Source organism: Myotis daubentonii, chromosome 1, assembly GCF_963259705.1.
Source record: "Myotis daubentonii chromosome 1, mMyoDau2.1, whole genome shotgun sequence".
Classification (NCBI taxonomy): Eukaryota; Metazoa; Chordata; class Mammalia; order Chiroptera; family Vespertilionidae; genus Myotis; species Myotis daubentonii.
The window spans coordinates 186,166,480-186,186,403 of record NC_081840.1 but is presented as its reverse complement, the minus strand read 5'-3'; the positions used below and the strand labels follow the sequence as shown (position 1 = coordinate 186,186,403).

Below are 19,924 nucleotides of genomic sequence, written 5' to 3'. Positions count from 1 at the left end.
CAGCAGGCTGGAGCCCGATGAGCTGGTAAGGCTGGGCTGTGGCAATGTGGAGGTCCACTCATCCCTGCAGGCCAGGCCGAGGGACCCCACGTGTACCGGGCCTCTAGTGTATGTGTGTGTGTGTGTGTGTGTGTGTGTGTGTGTGTGTGTGTGTATGTTTGCTCATTTGTATATTTTCTTTGTTGAATAAATGCATCCACAATTTCAATTCAATAATTTTTGGCCAAAACTAGGGCAGATTTTAAAATATCTACAGACACTGATGGTCAGGATTCAGTCAGTTGTCCATAAAACTCTTTCTCTCCAAGGAACAATAGGTGTTCAAAAGGACTGAGCTTGAAACTGTATTTGACTAGTTAAAAGTGAAACAATTGGCCAAAGTGTTTGGAAAACAACTGGAAGACTGCTAAACAGCAAGTCAAACCAGCCAGGTCTTGACCAGATAAAGACAGCAAAGCCTACCCCATTTAAAACTCGGACAGAAGACTTAGACCTGAGTGTTCTGCAACAATATCTAAAATTTAAACAGTTTAATCCAGAAAAAGCAGCTGAAGATGAGATAGAAAGCATGCAGTAACTGGAATTCAGAGTCAAGAGAGTGCAGTATTATTTTAAGACTCATTGAGTGCTGTTCTGTTGATGAGTACTGAGTTTTCCTCAATGATTTTTTTTCCCTTTAAACCAGACCATAGAGTGAGTTAATGTGTTGGGAATGACTTAGTTTTTCCTTATATAGAGAAAGTGACAAAAGAAACCCTACACATGAGATTCCAGCCCTTACTGGGTTTGCCATTTTGCTGTATTTGCTGATGTAGGCACAGTAGGTATTTGAAGTTTTCTAGGCTACCATGATCTATGCAAAACTGCAGAAACAAATAAGTTCTTAAGACTCTGCTTATAAATTTTTACCTGGGTCTGTGGAATGCTTAGAAATATTAGGTTCTTGCCAAGGCTATTATCATCTGAGCAATAGGACATGAAACTGAGTGAGGGGGAAAAAGTCATCAGAGGGTCAGAGATACACACCATTCTAAGGAGTAACTGTTGCAACTCATTAGTACTGGTTACCTATGGAAAAAGCTGAGGAGATAGAACGGATTAGGTGCAGCAAGCCAGAGGATTTGTTGAAGAAAAGTAGTGGGAAACCAGGACTGGAAATAGGAATGACAAGAGTTTTCACTATGTCAATTAAAACAGGTTAAATGAGAATATAGTTAGCAGGCATCAAAAGTACAGACAAAACATAATCAGTCACTGAAGTAGTAATCAGTAAAAGTTTATTGTTTATACACTAAATAGATAGTTTGCAAACTAGGAGCCGTCAAACCGAAATATGGATGAGGCTCAGGAGTACTGTATATTGTTCTAAGACAGCTTATATTAGTGAGAAAGCAGGGACTGTTTATTCTTCACAGTGATTGGTTATAGGATTAGAATTTTTTTAAATGATAGGGAATTGGTCAATGGTTATCTCATATGAACCTTGGGAAACAGTTCAAATTTTGTTTATGATTTTCAGAGGCATAAGTAAGAAATGATCCAGGTCAAATTAACCTTGTTAAATAAGCTAAGTTAAACTTTGCTTATATGACTAAACTGGTTTTGTCTGCTCAGAGAAATTGCAAGGTTAGTCTCCATTTTTATTTATTATTATTTTTTATTTTATTTTAACACTGGATAGCTAGCCCTCGTGACCAGGAACACGTGTATTTGGTTTCCCATGCCCCACTCCCTCAGTTTGTTCCATGCACCCATGCCTCTGGACCTATTTTGTTTGTGAGTTTATTTTGTTCATTAGGTATCACATATAAATGAGATCATGTCATATTTGTCTTTCTCTGACTGGCTTATTACATTTAGCATATTAATCTCCAGGTCCCTCCATGCTGTTGCAAAGGGTAAAAGAGCCTTCTTTTTTATTGCTGCATAGTAGTCCATGGTGTAAATGTACCATAGCTTTTTTATCCAATCATGTACTGGTGGGCATTTGGGCTGTTTCCAGATCTTAGCTATTGTAAAAAATACTGCTATGAACATAGGGGTGCATATATTCTTTCTGATTGGATTTATTTATTTTGCTTTTTTTCTTGGGCCTGCCAGTTTTATTTTTTTTTTAAATTTCCTTATTGATTAAGTTATTACATATGTGTCCTTATCCCCATATTAACCCCCCATTCCCTCCACTCATGCCCTCACCCCCCTGTTGTCTGTGTCCATTGGTTAGGCCTATATAGGGCCTGCCACTTTTAAAATTTATGCTTTTATTTACTTAAGAAAACTGCATATAGTAAAATTCACTCTTTTAGGTATACAGTTCCACGAGTTTAGACAAATGCATATAGTCATATAACTACCAATAGAACCTTGAACAGTTCTGTCACCATTCAAATTCCCCGGGGCTGATCTTTATATGATATGCGTCCAATGCTTTGTCAAATGCTTTTGTAAATTACTTATTGAAGAGGTGGATGTCTTGGATCTGCTATTTGCAGGATACTTCTGCTAGTGGTTGTAAAGGAGGTACTGGGCAGCCTTCAGATTCCTCCTTCACTTCACAGAATTCAACTACTTCCTTCCTGTTGAAATCCTTCCCTGTGTAAGTCTTTGTGTTTCTTACTGTTGAACTATACTGGGTCTCAGAAGACTTCTCCAGTCTTTCTTCCTATTTTATCTGCTACAAATATTTGCATTTTCATGTGAACTCTTCACCCTCAGGAAGTATATTTTTGCAGTCATTCTCAGAGATCTGTTGTTGCCGAACATCTTGTTATTCTGCCCCTTTCTTTGCTGTCTTTCTCCCTGTGGTATGTCTTCTAGTTTTCCTAAAAATAGAGACTATGCCATTTTTGTTGTATGTTATGCAGAAAAGGAAAAGAGAGAATACTGTCTCACACAGCCATGTTCATATCGGGAGTCCTTCCTTTGACCCATCGTCACTGCCTCTTACTCTTCAATGGCTCTCACTTTAAGCACTGAAATCCCGCAGTCTGCTAACCTCTCTTATTCATACATCACTTTGTTAAAGCATGTATGCATACTTTCCCTTATAGCCTAGACTTCTTCATCATTTCTTAAACACATAATTTCAAAGTTGGTTCATTTTTCCTTGCCATTCTTTTGCCTTGGAATTCCTTTTTTTCCCTTCCCTGATTGGTGTACTACTACTCATGCTTTAAGAACTAACAAAGTATATTACCTCTTTTAGGAACCCTTTTTTGACACCTCCTCAAGATGAATGTGGTACCTGCCAAATGAGGCAGAATTAATCTCTAACCTGTCCTGCTACAAGATGTTGCCCCATTTTTAGTGCACTTGTCTTGCTGTTTTCAGTATTTATAAATTTTATTATCAAGCCAATGAGTGACTGTGTATTAACTTGTTAATGCAGAACTTTCAAGTGCTAGGTTTCTAGGATCCTACTTATAGCTGTCCTATATGATCAGCACATACCCTCATTTGGACTATTTGATTTTCCACTGGTCAGTTGAAGGGTACAGTGATATGGGTCATCTATATTTTCATATCTAGCTTTTGTTTTTAAAGTGATTTAATTATTTCAAAGCAATTTTTCACTCTTAGGATGTAACTGGAACTCCTCTAGAATTGGAGCACTCATAAATTATGAATAAGTTAAGTAATCATTAATGGAATTCTTCTGCATTCCAGGTGATGCAACAGTGACAATAGCTCACAGATATACCCCCAAAGAACAACTGAAGATCCATACTCAGCTGGCAGATATTATCATAGTCGCTGCAGGTAAGCCTTTAGTGGGTGTTACTTGGTGGAGTATCATCAGCAGAGTAATTCCTGCCCTAATTGCCAGCATGCCGGTAAGAACCACTTCTTCAGAGAATTAAGATATGTATGATTAACTTCCGACAACTGGATTCTGTCTCTTGGCAATCATCATATTGGTCATACTGGTCCACTGTGCCTGTGTTAGCATTTGTCACTTCATTATAGAAAACCTGAATAACCTTTCGAATGAAATATTAAGCACAAGAACAGATGTACACTTTGCCAATTCTTTTGACAGTATGATTGCTTCTAAACATGAATGAATTATGGGGAGACTGGTAGGAAATGCTGTTGAAGGGATAGCCATGGCTGGTACATGTCGGAATTCGTAGGCCATGGTAAAAACTTTCATATAAGATATGATGGCTGAGATCAGGTGATTGACATGGTCTGGCATACATTTTTAAAAGATTACTTACACTGGGTCAAGATTTGACTTTAGAGAGACAATAATAGAAACAGAGAGAACAGTTATTATACTTTCATTTAATGGGTCTAGCTTTTCCTAATTTGTTTTACATTTGAACATACCAAATAATTCTACCCTTTACTTCTGCCTTTACCCTTTACTCTTGCCACATAGTATTTCTACGGTGTAGACACTGTGACTGTTCTTTATCCAAGGCTGGAATGAGAGCCCTTTTAATTTTATCAATTAAATATTATTGATAATTTCTACACTTTACAGTTGAATTGCTGAGTATTTACAAATTATGAAGGGAGAGTAAATGTTTCATAATAAATTGAGTTTAATGGAAAATAATGATAATTTAAATTAGTTTTAACAGAATTTAATTCACTTTCTTATTCTATAGGCCCTTTATAGGAACTCAAAATATATATGTGATAACTTTAGATGGAGTAATTTGCCTCTTCATAGAATATAAATAGAAATAGTCCCATTTTAGAATCAACAATAACCTTCTAACTACAGTTCCTATTTTTCTAAAAAATTATATTCAGGGGGTATACCAAACGTAAGAGTTTGAGCTGAGTTGACAGAAGTAAGATGGATGTTTAGAAAGGCAATGCACTTTGTCAGACCACAGATATTAGGTGAAATACTGCTGCAGCAACTGATAGATTCATGTAAGATAACTATTACATTGACTTTTTCTTAGAAACACTTGTAGTCACGCACAAGACTGAGAATTTGGTGAGGAGAAAGGAATTTAAGTGGTCGTCATTGCTAATCTCTAATTTTAGACAAAATGAAATGTTCATTATCATTAAAATTTGATTTGATTCTGATGTTAACAATATATAAAGAATATTTCACAGTTGATCTTAGTTCTCATTTATCAATTATAATATCGAATGCATGTTTTCTTTATTGAATGCATATTTGGAGCAAAATCCCTCAGTATGCATTCATACTCGTGTTTTTCGTATTATGAGAAATGACAAATGGGTAATTACCATCCTCTTTCAAGAACCACTGATATTCTGTTGTGACTAAATCAAACTTTATGTCACAAGTCATTATGCCAACACTGTCATCATCCTTGAGTTTCTCATATAGACTCACTGTATTGGCACTGTGATCAAGGAGTTAAAAAATAAGAAAGGAAGGGGAAAATAAAGGGAAAAGGGACCAATTCTACATAAAGTTAACAAAATAGGAGTCTGGAGGTACCCAGGTCTTTAGGTGATGAAGCAGTATTGAGGCTCTATATCTCAGCCATTCTACTCAGGGTATCCTCTTACCACCAGAGGGCGCCAGTCCCGTATGCAGGCTATTTTAGACAGCCAGTTGGCCATGCACAGTCTTAATCCTGGAAGGAAGACAATTTTGAGTGAAGGCAGTGCAAATAGGTATTGTTCCTTGCTTTGTATTCCAGCTCTAGTGCCTCAAACTAGATACACATGTATGCTGAATTCTGGAATACAGCTCTGTATGTAGCCCTGCAATCATACTTAGGAAATAAACATCTGTGTAATGGGAAATTTCAGGGAAGGAAATTGAGAATTTGTAAGAAATAACTAAAGATTACTACATTTTTACTTCCTTAATAATCACCTGGAGAATTTGAGGATAAAATATGTAGATATTGGTAAATTATAGTGGAATTTTAGGGAAGGCATAAAAAACAACAACAACCCACTAATAATGAATAACCACATCATGCATTCTGTGTGGGAAACAAACACATGCGATTAGCAGTGGGTATTACAAAAGGATATAATGACCTCATGGCAGAGGTATTGATTATTGTCATAACTAGAATGTCAGCATATATGGAAGCAGTACCATCTCAAAGTTAGGAGTAGAGGAGGAGTAGTGGGTGATGTATCAGGCACATTGATAATGTCTGAAATGACAATAAAGAATGTGGTGAAGAAACCTTGGAATGGGTTTACAGAAGAAAGTATAAGAGGAAATGGCATGTGATGATTCTGGTGCATGACTAAAATTAGCTTATGTTCATATTAATCTCACTTCTCCAGTTTCTCAAACTTTCATAGGTTTAACTATATAGGACTTACCTTTAAAGCATCTCACCAAAATTTGAAAAGTAGACTAATATAGAAGTTCAAATTTGAAAACCAAATCCTGTCAAACTATGCTGTTAGAAATAAAAGGCTCTAGGCTCCTACTTAAAGCTATACCCCTCTGCATTCCCAGAGAGAAATAATCTGTTTCTAGGAACTTTGCTGTACCATGGTTATAACACATATATATATAAAAGCCTAAGCTACAGTTATGACCGGCTAACCAGCCGGTAGCTATGATGCACACTGACCACCAGGGGGCAGGTGCTCAATGCAGGAGCTGCCCCCTGGTGGTCAGTGCATTCCCATAGCCAACCTCCTGCAGTTCCTCCCCCCAGCTGGCCCCGATCACCAGCCAGGCCAAGGGACCCCACCCGTGCACAAATTTGTGCACCAGGCCTCTAGTTCAGTGGTTCTCAACCTTCCTAATGCCGCGACCCTTTAATACAGTTCCTCATGTTGTGGTGACCCCCAATTTCATTGTTACAAATTGAACATAATTAAAGCATAGTGATTAATCACAAAAACAATATGTAATTATATATGTGTTTTCCGATGGTCTTAGGCGACCCCTATGAAAGGGTCGTTCGACCCCCGAAGGGGTTGCGACCCACAGGGTGTTTAAAGTTGTCTATACCCTTCTCTTTACAATTGCAGAGACAGAATTTTTTTTTACTGGTGCTCAAAACAGTACCTGATGCATTATGGGTACTCAATAAATGTATGCTGCATTGATTTTGAGACGACAACTGGAACAAATACTTCTTCAAATTATTACAAATTCAGCTGGTAATTTTTTTAAAAAAAATTAAATTTATTTAAGGATGGGGGTTGGAGTATCCAAAGGAAGGGCTGCATAGCAGCAAGCCAAGGGGTCATTGGGTCAATGATGACAGCACCCAGGAGCCAGAGTTTCATCCTTATATGCAGTCACTGGCAGGAAACTTGTCATCAGTGGGTTTGGGGGCTAAGCTGGTGGGCTTGGAATGTGGATGGAATGCAGGTGTGCAATCAGTAGCCTTCAGAACAGTTTCCTTTCCTTGTATGGTCTGACTCCTGGTGTCTAGTGAGTTCTTCTTGGTCTTTTGTTCTCCTGTGGTGGGAAGCTTACAGATGGCTGCTAAGGATTGTATTGTCCTATAGGCCTAATGTTTCCCTCCTCTTTCTGTTTGTTAATAATTATTCTTAATAAACAGTTATGCCGCATATCAGGAACCAATCACCTAGCACCTTAGTGTGACCATTATTATAAGGGAGGGTGAAATTATCAGATACTCAAGGAAACCAGTTGAATGACTTGAGAGGTAAAAGCTGGTCCTGAGGCAGCCACAGCACCACGTGTCTGGTTTTGCTGCTTTTCTGGGCCGGAAGCTGAAATACAACTGAGGCCTAGATGTTAATCTTTAGGGAGGAAAAGGTCAGGGGGTATAAATCGCCTGATTAGAGATATGAAAGATCTGGAGTCCAAATCACACGACCAGTGATATGCTAGGGGAGGATAGGTTACCCTGGGGGCGAGGTTCTTGTTTTCCCAGTTTTGCCCCTTGCTAAGCATCTAGGTCTTTCTGCCCTAGTGAGTTTCTGTACCTGGTCCATCATTCTTGCTCTGGGTTCTGTCTAACATTCCCCCCCGCCCCCCTCAAGTATCTTGTCACTGAATTCTTCAGAGAAAAGAGGGTGTAAGGTCTCTTCGATAGCTGCTTCCTGCTGAAAGGGGCAACATTTTTCTTCAGAGCCAAAAATCCTTGCTCTCTGTTAGGGACAATGAGGCCTGGCCACAAAAGGAGATTGTGATGGTGTTGAGGAGTTGTATTTCCTGAGTACAAGCAGGGCTTATTACCGGATGGAGACAAACTGTGCTATAATCTTACTATTATTGGGACAAAAGCTAGAACAGCAAGAATTATGACAAATGATCTGATGGAAGGAAAGAAAGAATAGTTTGGAGGGTTGTAGCCAAATATTTAAGATTAATTTAGTATCCAATTCAAATCATAAATGAAAAATAAAGCTGTGAGTCTAATATTCATAACTGTGTACTATAAAGTCTATGTAAACATAATTCCCCCTTCCTAAAATCACCCTCATTTTTATTAAAGAGCCAAATTAAGACCAATATATTTACTGTATCACGCTAAGTTTCTATTTGGTCTGATTGTTTGCATGAACACAATAAGAATAGCAATAGATTCTATAGGCTTTTAAAACCCTGCTTTGCTGATAAATTTTTAAGAATATAATTTTATAAAGATGAATTTGTTTAACATGTTAAGCACCCAGCCTGTTTTGTCTTCCGGACGGAAAGTATAGTGTCAGTCACCGGTGACTGACTGGGCATTTAATGTGTTAAAATTTATTGGTCATTGTAAAGTAATTGATAAAGCCATCTAAGTGAATTATATTTTTGAAATAAAAGAGTAGTTTCTATCATTATGTAGAGGAGTAGACTGATCTGAGTAATAAATGTTAAATTAAGAAATTAGCCTGGCCAGTGTGGCTCAGTGGTTGAGCATCGAATCAGGAGGTTCCTGGTCAGGGCACATGTCCAGATTGCAAGCTTGATCCCCAGTGTGGTGCATGCAGGAGGCAACCTATCAGTGTTTCTCCCTCATCATTGATGTTTCTATTTCTCCCTCTCTCTTCCTCTCTGAAATCAATAAAAATATATTTAAAAAAAAGAAACTATGAGAAGAGTGAAGAAAGAGACTACTATAGACAGTTAAAATTGAGGGTATTAAACAGTTGAATAAAGGAGTAGCCACCCCTTGTCTGTGGGGATATATTCTAGGACCCCCAGTGGATGCCTGATACCATAGGTCAGTGGTTCTCAACCTTCTGGCCCTTTAAATACAGTTCCTCATGTTGTGACCCAACCATAAAATTATTTTCGTTGTTACTTCATAACTGTAATGTTGCTACTGTTATGAATCGTCATGTAAATATTTGATATGCAGGATGGTCTTAGGCAGCCCCTGTGAAAGGGTCGTTCGACAGCCAAAGGGGTCGCGACCCACAGGTTGAGAACCGCTGCCATAGGTAGTACTGAGCCCTATGTCTTTCTTATACATACATATTTATGATAAACATTAATTTATAAGTTAGTCACAGTAAGATATTAACAAAATAATTAATAATAAACTAAAGCTTATGTGACTGTGTGCTCTCGCATTCCTTCCCTGTCTCTCTTTCAATATTTTATTGTATTTTATAGCTTCTCTTTAGCATATTCAAATTTCCAGCATGATTACTCTGGTGCTTTGAGACATTATGAAGTAAAAGCTTGAGCACAAACGTTACATTACTGTGACAGGTGATAACTAACATGACTGCTAAGTGACTAAGGGCAGGGGGCGTATACAGAGTGGACACACTGGACAAAGGAATGATTCACATCCCAGGCTGAATAGAGCAGGGTGACACACGGTTTTATCCCATTACTCAGAACAGTGCACAATTTAAAAGTTATGAATTATATATTTATGATTTTTTTATTAACATTTTGGATCTAGGTTGACCACAGGTAACTGAAACCACAGAAGGTGAAGAAACTGAGGATAAAAGGAGACTACTCTAGTTTTGGGGAAGGCTAAATTGGCTTGTGTAAGGCTAATGATAAAAAGGTACTGCTGGCCAGAAGAGAGCACAGATTCTAAGATTGTATTAAAAAGTCCTTTGGTTCTTCCATATCTCATGCTGGGGAAATACTACATTTGTAAAGGGTCTAGGAATTTTCATTATCCAGGCAGGATTGGCAATTTTTTTCCAGACATTGTCTAAAGAACCCTCCACCCATCTGAGTAAACTTTTTGGAACTAGCTTCATTCAGAAGATGAGCTGCTGAATCAATGCCACTTGCCTATTATTATTAACCTCTGGATACAATGTCATAGTTGGGGAAAGCTGGCATTTAGTCCACTAAGCCATCCCTTCCAGCATGATGAATGAACCTTCACAGTCGTAACTCAAGCATCCTACTGCAACACTTTTAAAGATAGACACTGTAATATAAAACAGGATAAATGGGCAATTCAGTAGAGTAATTGGGAATATTTATACTTACTCTTCATAAAATACAAGGTGACCAACCAACTACTTTTCACCACTTCTTCCATCATATTTTCAAGTTTTAGAAACACACCCATCAGACATCATCCTAGGTTCTCAGTACAGTATTTCCTCTTCTTTTGAGCAGGATTAGTAATTTTCAGGATGCCAGGACACTAAGAAGTTCCAAGGGATGGGGCATGAAAATAGTCTATGTCACCATTTAGAGCTCATAGCACTTGGGTGTGGAACTTATTCCTTTACAGCTCTGGGTGCTTCCTGAGCCAATGTCAGCACACCTTATGGTTTCACTAATGCTATTGTTTTTCCCATATTCTTCTTCTCATTCTCCATCTTGTCCCCGTTAGTCTCTGCTTCTCCACTAGAATTCCTTCTGCCTTCCTAAATTTTTTTTTAATTAAATCTTTATTGTTCAGATTATTACATTTGTTCCTTTTTTTCCCCCCCCATAACTCCCCTCCTCCCAATTCCCGCCCCACCCTCCGCCCTCACTCCCCACCCACTGTCCTCATCCATAGGTGCACGATTTTTGTCCAGTCTCTTCCCACATCTCCCACACCCCTTTCCCCCCCAAGAATAGTCAGTCCATTCCCTTTCTATGTCCCTGATTCTATTATAATCAACAGTTCATTCTGTTCATCAGATTATTTATTCACTTGATTCTTAGATTCACTTGTTGATAGATGCATATTTGTTGTTCATAATTTGTATCTTTACCTTTTTCTTCCTCTTCCTCTTCTTAAAGGATACCTTTCAGCATTTCATATAATCCTGGTTTGGTGGTGATGAACTCCTTTAGCTTTTCCTTATCTGTGAAGCTCTTTATCTGACCTTCAATTCTGAATGATAGCTTTGCTGGATAAAGTAATCTTGGTTGTAGGTTCTTGGTATTCATCACTTTGAATATTTCTTGCCACTCCCTTCTGGCCTGCAAAGTTTCTGTTGAGAAATCAGCTGACAGTCGTATGGGTATTCCCTTGTAGGTAACTGAGTTTCTTTCTCTTGCTGTTTTTAAGATTCTCTCTTTGTCTTTTGCTCTTGGCATTTTAATTATGATGTGTCTTGGTGTGGTCCTCTTTGGATTCCTTTTGTTTGGGGTTCTCCGCGCTTCTTGGACCTGTAAGTCCATTTCTTTCACCAGGTGGGGGAAGTTTTCTGTCATTATTTCTTCAAATAGGTTTTCAATATCTTGGTCTCTCTCATCTTCTGGCACCCCTATAATTCTGATGTTGGTACGCTTGAAGCTGTCCCAGAGGCTCCTTACACTATCCTCGCATTTTTGGATTCTTTTTTCATTTTGCTTTTCCGGTTGGATGTTTTTTGCTTCCTCGCATTTCAAATCATTGACTTGATTCTTGCGCTCCTCTGGTCTGCTGTCGGGCGTCTGTATAATATTCGTTATTTCAGTCTGTGTGTGCTTAATTTCTCGTTGGTTCCCCAATATAAGATCGAGGGTCTTATTAGTTTTCGTGTAGATCTCATTAAGTTTATCGGCAGCTTCTAAACAGTTCTTGAGAGACCTTAAAAGTGTGGTTCTGAACTCTATTTCTTCCATTGACAATTTTGTCCTGTTTCTTTGTCTCCGCATTTTGTTATGCTTCCTTGGTGCACCCCCTAGTGGTCTTTGTTCGCAGTCTTATAGATAAATCTTGATTGTTGTAGCTAATTCCAGGGAGGGTTTGACCTCCAGGCCAAGTGGCTATGAGAATCAGCTGTGTCAGCACTGAGAGAACTTCTGTCCTCTAGGGAGGTGCTAATCTAGCCTTTGCCTGAGGCTATCCGGCAAATGCCTCTGTGCAGGGCTTGGGCGGGGCGGGTCGCACAGGATCAACAGGGTGGGCCGGAGAGAGCAGTTATGGCGGCTCTCAGTCCTGTCCCCAGGGGCTCTGCCTCTCTGAGTCCCAGCACCCGCTGCAAAGCTCAGAGAGAAAGCTGCACTCGCTCTGACCGAAGCCAGACAGTCCCGCTTCTCCCGTTTGAGTCTGGGTCCCTAAAGACTCGCCCGGATCTGGTGCTCAGAGTCTGCGACTCCCTCCCGATTGAAAACAACAACCGCGCCCTCTGCCGCCAGCCCGCTCCGCGCACTCCGCACCTCAGAATTTGACTTCAGCACTGCGCCTCCTCTGAGTGTCCATATGCGTTTCTCTTTCCTCCTAGTTGTAGGACTTCCACTCAGCCAGCGTTCCTGTGGTTCTGGGTGATGTCCCTTCCGTTTTTTGGTTTCACTTTTGAAGTAGTTGTTCAAAGCAGCAAACTCCGGCGTTAACCTATGCCGCCATCTTGGTTCTCCCTGCCTTCCTAAATTTGCCATTTATCTTAATTTTGTCAATTATTGTCAATGGTATGGAGTGGTGTAAATACACAGACCTTGCTAGAGTAAGTATTTCAGAATTTAAATCCCATCTCTGCCAATTGTTAATTGTGCAACCTTGGTGAAGTATCCCATCTCTCTGAGCCTCAGTCTCTTCAGTGTGAAGAATTATAATAACCTCTAACATAGGGTTGCTAAGCCAGCCAGTCCATGTAAAGAGCATAGCACAGTCCCAAGCATATTGTAAATACTCCAGTAAGTGATATGCTAATATATGTTAGTCCTTCTTAGGCCACGACATGAATATTTAAACAATAATTTAGAAATAACAAATCAGTTGATTATTAAGCTGCAACTTGATATAATTAAAGGAATATATTTTTGGTTACTTTGATACAGATATAGTATCAAAGTTAACTGATTATCATAAACATAAATAAATTAATCTAAGAAATGAACACTTCATACAAGCTTAGTTTTTATTTAAGATTTGTAGCTTCTCAGGATGATAACAGCCATTGCTAACAGCTGTGTATTCAGTTGTCCCCAGACAAGTCTCTTGTTGCCTCTCCTTTTAAAAAAAAACTTTAATGAATAGACTTATTTTGAGAATGGTTTTAGGTTCCCAGAAAAAATGAGGGGAAGATAGAGATTTCCCATGTACCCCCTGCCTCACACATACACAGTCTCACTCACTCTCAGTATCCCCACCAGAGTGGGACATTTGTTGCATGAATGAACTCCCATTATCACATCATTATCATCCAAGTCCATTGTGTGCATTAGGGTTCATTCTTGGTGCTGTATATTTTATCAGCTTGGACAATGTATAGTGACATGTATCCACCATTACAGTATCCTACAGAGGAGTTTCACTGCCCTAACATCGCTGTGCTCCGCCTGTTTATCCTGTCCTCCCCAAACCCGGGCAACCACTGATCTTTTTATTGTCTCCGTAGTTTTGCTCTTTCAAGAATGCCAAATAGTTGCAAACACACAGAATGTAGCCTGTTCAGATTGGCTTCTCTCACTTAGTAATATGCATTTGAGGTTCCTCTCTGTCTTTTTATGGCTTGATAGCTTATTTATTGTATCACTGAATAATATTTCATTGCCTGATGTACCACAATTTATCTATCCATTCAGTTCCTGAAGGATATGTTGGTTGTTTCCAGGTTTTGGTGAGTCTGAATACTACTATAAGCACCCATTTATAGGTTTTTGTGTGGATATAAGTTTTTAATTCATTTGGGTAAACACCTACGAAGTACAATCGCTGATTGAAAAAGTATTTTTACCATATTGGATTTTTAAAAGTACATGATTAAAATTACTTTTTCTTATTTTTTTCTTGTTTTAAAATATGACTACTAGAAGATTTAAACTCACATCTGTGCATCGCTTATACTTCTACCTGAGAGCACTGGTCTGATGCCAGGGAACCCCTTAGGGCAGTGATGGCGAACCTATGACACACGTGTCAGAGGTGACGTGCGAACTCATTTTTTTGGTTGATTTTTCTTTGTTAAATGGAATTTAAATATATGAAATAAATGTCAAAAATATAAATCTTTGTTTTACTATGGTTGCAAATATAAAAAAATTTCTATATGTGACACGGCACCAGAGTTAAGTTAGGGTTTTTCAAAATGCTGACACGCTGAGCTCAAAAGGTTCGCCATCACTGCCTTAGGGTAAGGTGATGGTGACTGAGACCTGGTACTCACAGGACCCACAACAGGCAGACAAACTGACAGCCCCACTGGCTCCCAACAGCCCATCTCCTCCAAACCAAAGCAACCTCCACAAGCTTCTGACAGATCATTCTTGAACTGTGTGCATATTCTGGAGATGAAGGGGAATCCAGAGAGGACTGCGGTTTAAGGTTTTCCCTAGTGGTAGGTTGGGCGTTTGAAATAAAAAGGAATTAGATAAAATAAAACAAGATCTTGCTATTTCTTGTGTATCTGAGCTGTCACGGAAGATAGATACTAAACACATTCGGGCCTGGGCAAGTCAGGGTCAGGTGCTTTCCTTCTGCCTCACTCCAGGCTGGTTCCCTGTGCGCCTTTATGAGTGAGCACGTTTATAGGAGCACATGATGCATGACCTTGGCACCCACCGATGTGTGAATTTATGGTGGACAAGAATGCTGCCATTTTTTCACCTGCAGTTGTCAGAGCAGGGGCACAATCCATGCTGTTCCACTGGACGTTTTGTTGTGCCTTGTCCGGAAGTGTCCTTCCTATGAAAGGCAGGGCTGTTTAGAACTTGCTGTTGAGCTGTGCTGGTGGGATGCGGGTTGGGAAATCTACAGAGAGACCTGCAGGAGCACCGGGGCAAAGTTGAAGTTCCACAACTTGGAGAACTGCTTAGGATGTCCAGTGAGTGTTTCAATGGTGCCATTTCCAATGGACAAGACATCTGACCCAGGGAAGGGACCCAGGAGAGGGGCAGCTGCTGCCCGGCAGAGAAGCGAGTGTAGACAGGCCGCAGGTGGATGGGGGCACTTCACAACTCTTCAGCCAAGCTGGCCAGTGTTTCACCAGGTTCCTATTGTGAACAGACCTCTGTGTACAGTGTGTGTAGACTGATGTTGTTTCCTGCCTCAGTTTCCTCTTCTGTAATGGAATAATAATAATGGTCCCTAGTATGTAGGGTTGTCGTAAGGCAGGGGTCCTCAAACTTTTTAAACAGGGGGCCAGTTCACTGTCCCTCAGACCGTTGGAGGGCCGGACTATAGTTTAAAAACAAACTATGAACAAATTCTTATGCACACTGCACATATCTTATTTTGAAGTAAAAAAACAAAACGGGAACAAATACAGTATTTGTATTTGCATGTGGCCCGCGGGCCGTAGTTTGAGGACCCCTGTCGTAAGGCCTGGTTATCCTGTGGAGAGAAGTGAGCACACCTCTGGCATATGGTAGGTGCTGTGTAAGCAGTAGCTAAGCAGTCCACTTTTGTTATCTTGATTAAATCTGATTGACTGGAGCCCATCAAGGCAGAGGGCACACATACGTGTAGTTAAGAACCAGATGCCCACGGGGGGCATTTTCATGGAGCAGCCACCGAACGAGGCTTGTGTGTTGTTGCTCGCCCTGCAGAGTGTAATCTTTAGCAGCATTTTTCTTTGGGAGGCTCCTATTTCCAGTGATCATCGACATCCCTAATAGAGTATAAAATAGGCTTTTTTCAGCTCTTTTGCAGGGATTAGTAGGATGTGAGCAAAATGAGAGCAACAAAACCTTTTAAGCTGAAAAGGCTTGTTAGACATGATGTGCCTGAGACCTGTGAATACTAACTGAATTTCTCGCTTTTGGGCAGATATTTTAAGGTTATGCAGTTAGAGGCAGAATGAAAAGAGCTGAGCATCTGTAGTTTGCTTTGCATGCAATGTAGATGCAGGACGGTCATCATCATTGGGGCTAAACAATGTTCTTGATTTCTGCATTAGGAGTCTAAGTTTCTTATATGGTCCTATAGTCCTGACTTGCTTTGCACGTCTGTCCACCCCCTTTTGTGGCTTTAGGCTCCGGGACACATTTGAGATGTAAAAAACAATGTCTTTGATATAATTACTAGGAGCAGAACATGCAATTCTTTGGCAAAAAGAGAAGAGCTCCCTGTTCCGAGGGCTTGAAAGTGCTTTCATGGACCAACACAAAACTCAGCGTGAATCTCTCCTCATTGTCACAAGGCTGGGCTCCTCAACTAGCTTGCTACCCTAGGGGCCTGAGGAACCTCACTTTGCTGTGAACAGTGGGCTTGTATAGATGCTTGACCTTTTCCTTCCCTCTGGGTTAGGGAGTACAGTTAAAACTTTACAAAGCCTTAGGGGAGAGAGGTTACTGGTGAGAGCTTGATCCAAGGCATAGTGGCACTTCCAAATTAGTGAGTGTTGACACGTTGACAGAAGAGTGCAGACAATGAACAAAATAAAAATGTACACAGTCCACCTCTCTTTCTTTTGGAACAATCTGACTTTGTGAAAGGGGAGGGGAGGTAGAGGCACTTAGGTGAAGGGGTTTGTTCTCTCAGACTTTGACCCAATTGCCTCTCTATACTTCCACTCTCCTCCCCATTCCAGCCCCCACAACCCATCCTCCGAGCCTAAGTTACCAAGTAGGCAAAGACTCCCTGACCCACAACAAACAAGGTTTATCAATGTACAAGAGAACACTTAACTATAGGTTTTTTTTCTGATGTTAGTAATATATCCTTACTGTAAAAATATAGAAAAAGTGGACAATAAGAGGGAAATAATTCATATTCCCAGCCAAAGCCAACCAAAGTTAATTTTATGTTTGGTCTTCAACTGTTTTATATTTACTATATGTAAACACAAATATCATACACCTTGTTCATTCGTACGTAGTATTCGTATTTTATAGCTCCACACCATGTACATTGCCTCATAAAATGTGTTCTTCTAAAGCACAACATGTACTGACTCCATAGTACTTATTCTGTGCTGTAGATATACTACAATTTATTTAATCAATTTTTGATTATTGGACAGTTAGATTGTTCTTTTTTTTTTACTATTGTGAATAATGCAATGAAAAACTGTGAACATTACTATAAACACCTAAGATTATTTACACAAGGTCCCTTTAATAATTATTTTATTTGTATTAAGTTCTTTATTAGCTTATGAATGGTTACTTATAGTCTCAAACATAAAATTAACCTGTATAAATTTAAGCTTTATTAATAAATGTTTCTCACAACCTGTATTTTCTGTTCATACTTACATTTCTGCTCTGTTTGTGTTGGATTTGTCATGACCATTTGATGCTTTTATCATCAAATGCATTTTATTTCCTTTATATGACTTTTCCAGGTAACCCAGTTGACCTGCTTTTTCCGCCTTAATTCTCACAGCCTATTATATCTTTGTAGTGGGTTTTTTCTACCATAGAAAGCCTGGTTTCAGTAACCATATATTTCTCATGCCTATTTTTTATTTTTAGTGCTTTACAAAACAAGAAGAAATTGTTTTCTCAGTCTTTTATGATCTGATTATTTGGTTTCTGACCCTGGGTTGCCTAGTTTTTGCTTGAAACATTGGTTTATTCATTCTTATTCTTTAAAAAGTATGACCTAAAAACAAAAGTGTTACATGCTTTGGATGTGCTCGGTAGTTTTTCCTGGCCATCTAGTCTGTTTTTCTGGTAACCCCATCTATTTTTTTCTTTTTATTCTTCCACTCCTGTGCTGTCCGTTCATCTCTCTTGAGGCTTTGATCAAGGCATAGATGGCCATGAGATTCAGGGTCAACATGCTAGTAGGGATTAAAAGTCCACTATTTCTCTGTTAGCAAATGAGTTTATCTACATTAAAAATAGGATAGGATTGCCTAGCCGGTTTGGCTCAGTGGATAGAGCATTGGCCTGCAAACTGAAGCATCCTATGTTCAATTCCTGTCCAGTGCACATGCCGGGGTTGTGGGCTTGATCCCCAGTAGGGGTGTGCAGGAGGCAGCCAATCGATTCTCTCTTATCATTAATATTTCTATCTCTCCCCCTTCCTTCCTCTCTGAAATCAATAAAAATATATTTAAAAAATAGGATGGGATCTAAGATAGCTAATCCATCCTAATATATATAAAGAGCTAGGTGCCGTCATGAAGTGCATGGAGCACCTTTCGGTGCCCCCCCCCCCCTCCGGCCCGGAGCCACTCACCATGAGGGGGACTGGTGGCGGGGTGGGACTGGGGACTGTTGAGCGACTGTGGTGGGCTGGCCATGAGCTTAGTGGAGCAGTCACCGGGTGGCAGCAAGTTTCACGAAGCAGTCGCAAGGGCAGGGGAGTTTCAGGGGGCAGTTACAGAGTGGGGGGAGGAGGAGTTTCGCAGAGTGTCCAGTGGTGAGCTTCCTGGGGCGGCAGCAAGCTTCGCAGAGTGTCCTGGGGCGGGGCAAGCCTCGCGGAGCAGTCGTGGGGTTCTCAGAGGGTCCGGAGGAGGGGAGCTTCGCGTAGTGTAGCAGGGTGGCAGAGGCCAGGCGACAGAGGCCAGGCTAGGGACCCTAACCGTGCACGATTTTGTGTGCGCTGGGCCTCTAGTATCTAATAAAGAGTGTTTCCTACAGCCATTATTTTTTTCCTGGTATATTAGTAGATGATTTAAAATCAAGTGTAAGGCTCTGAGCTCTTTTAAAATACGTATTTTAAATAGTATTACTCATTTCAACTAGTGACTCCAATAAATGTTATCTGGTCTACACTGGAGAGGAGGTTTAAAGCATTGTTTTCTATTATATCTTCACTGGATTTATACCTTTATAGTTTATTAATTTTCAATAGACCTTTCTTTATATGAGGCTTATCAAGTGATAACTTATAGTTGTACAAAATATCTGCCTAGCCCTAGCCAATTTGGCTCAGTGGACAGAGTGTCGGCCTGCAGACAAAAGGGTTCCGGGTTTGATTCTGGTCAAGACACATGCCTCCTTTACAGGCTCCTCTCTGGCCTGGGCCCTGGTCAGCACGTGGGCATGAGGCAACCAATCGATGTGTTTTCTCTCACTTCGATGTTTCTCTCTGTCTTTCCCTCTCTCTTCCACTCTCTCTAAAAATGAATGGGAAAATATCCTTAGGTGAGGATTAAAAAAACAAAATATCTGCTTAACAACACCCATGCAAGTCATAAAATATGCTTTAATATTATGTGAAATTTGGCTACATCACACTAACAGGGGATGGCATTGGGTGCCTTTATTTAAAGTAGAACAGTCCCCTTTTAAGCATCACATTGCTAATTCTGAAATGTAACAAAATAAAAGGGAGGAGAATGGAAATACAGAGGACCTAGGTGAGATATGAGATGAGTCTATAAAGAACAGCAAGAATTATGGTGGGTCAGTATGAAAGGTGACCACGTGGAGGGGGCGGCATTGAAGTGATTCCGAAGGTATTGTGACCTCCAGTACCTAGGACCAGGTTTTATTTATTTTTAAATATCTAGTGAAGAATCTTGTACTGGGGATTAGAAAACTCATTGCTGAATGAATATACTTCCTTGTTTAGAATTCAGGTGTTTATCTTTGTTAAGCTTTTTTCCGAGAAGTTGAGGGGGCCTTTATAAGGGTAGATGATATCTCTAGGATCCATTCAACCTTAATACCTTGTTTGGGCTGTTCCACTTCACGAAGCTTAATATGGCATTGCATCAGCACCCTTGACTCAGCGCTTGCACCTGCAGAGTTCAGAGGTAAGGTAGGGAGGAGGCAGAGAAACAGCTGAGAAATGAT

At 40.0% G+C, this 19,924-nt stretch overlaps 1 protein-coding gene across 6 annotated transcripts in view; it reads left to right on the top strand.

Moving 5' to 3' along the window:
* The window catches only part of MTHFD2L (methylenetetrahydrofolate dehydrogenase (NADP+ dependent) 2 like), a 113,642-nt gene that overhangs the window by 50,073 nt on the left and 43,645 nt on the right, over positions 1 to 19,924 (top strand). For all 6 annotated transcript variants that reach the window (XM_059668554.1, XM_059668562.1, XM_059668537.1 and 3 more), the window contains one exon: positions 3,667 to 3,759. In XM_059668554.1, the coding sequence (XP_059524537.1) occupies positions 3,667 to 3,759 (93 nt within the window). The remainder of the gene's footprint in view (positions 1 to 3,666; positions 3,760 to 19,924) is intronic.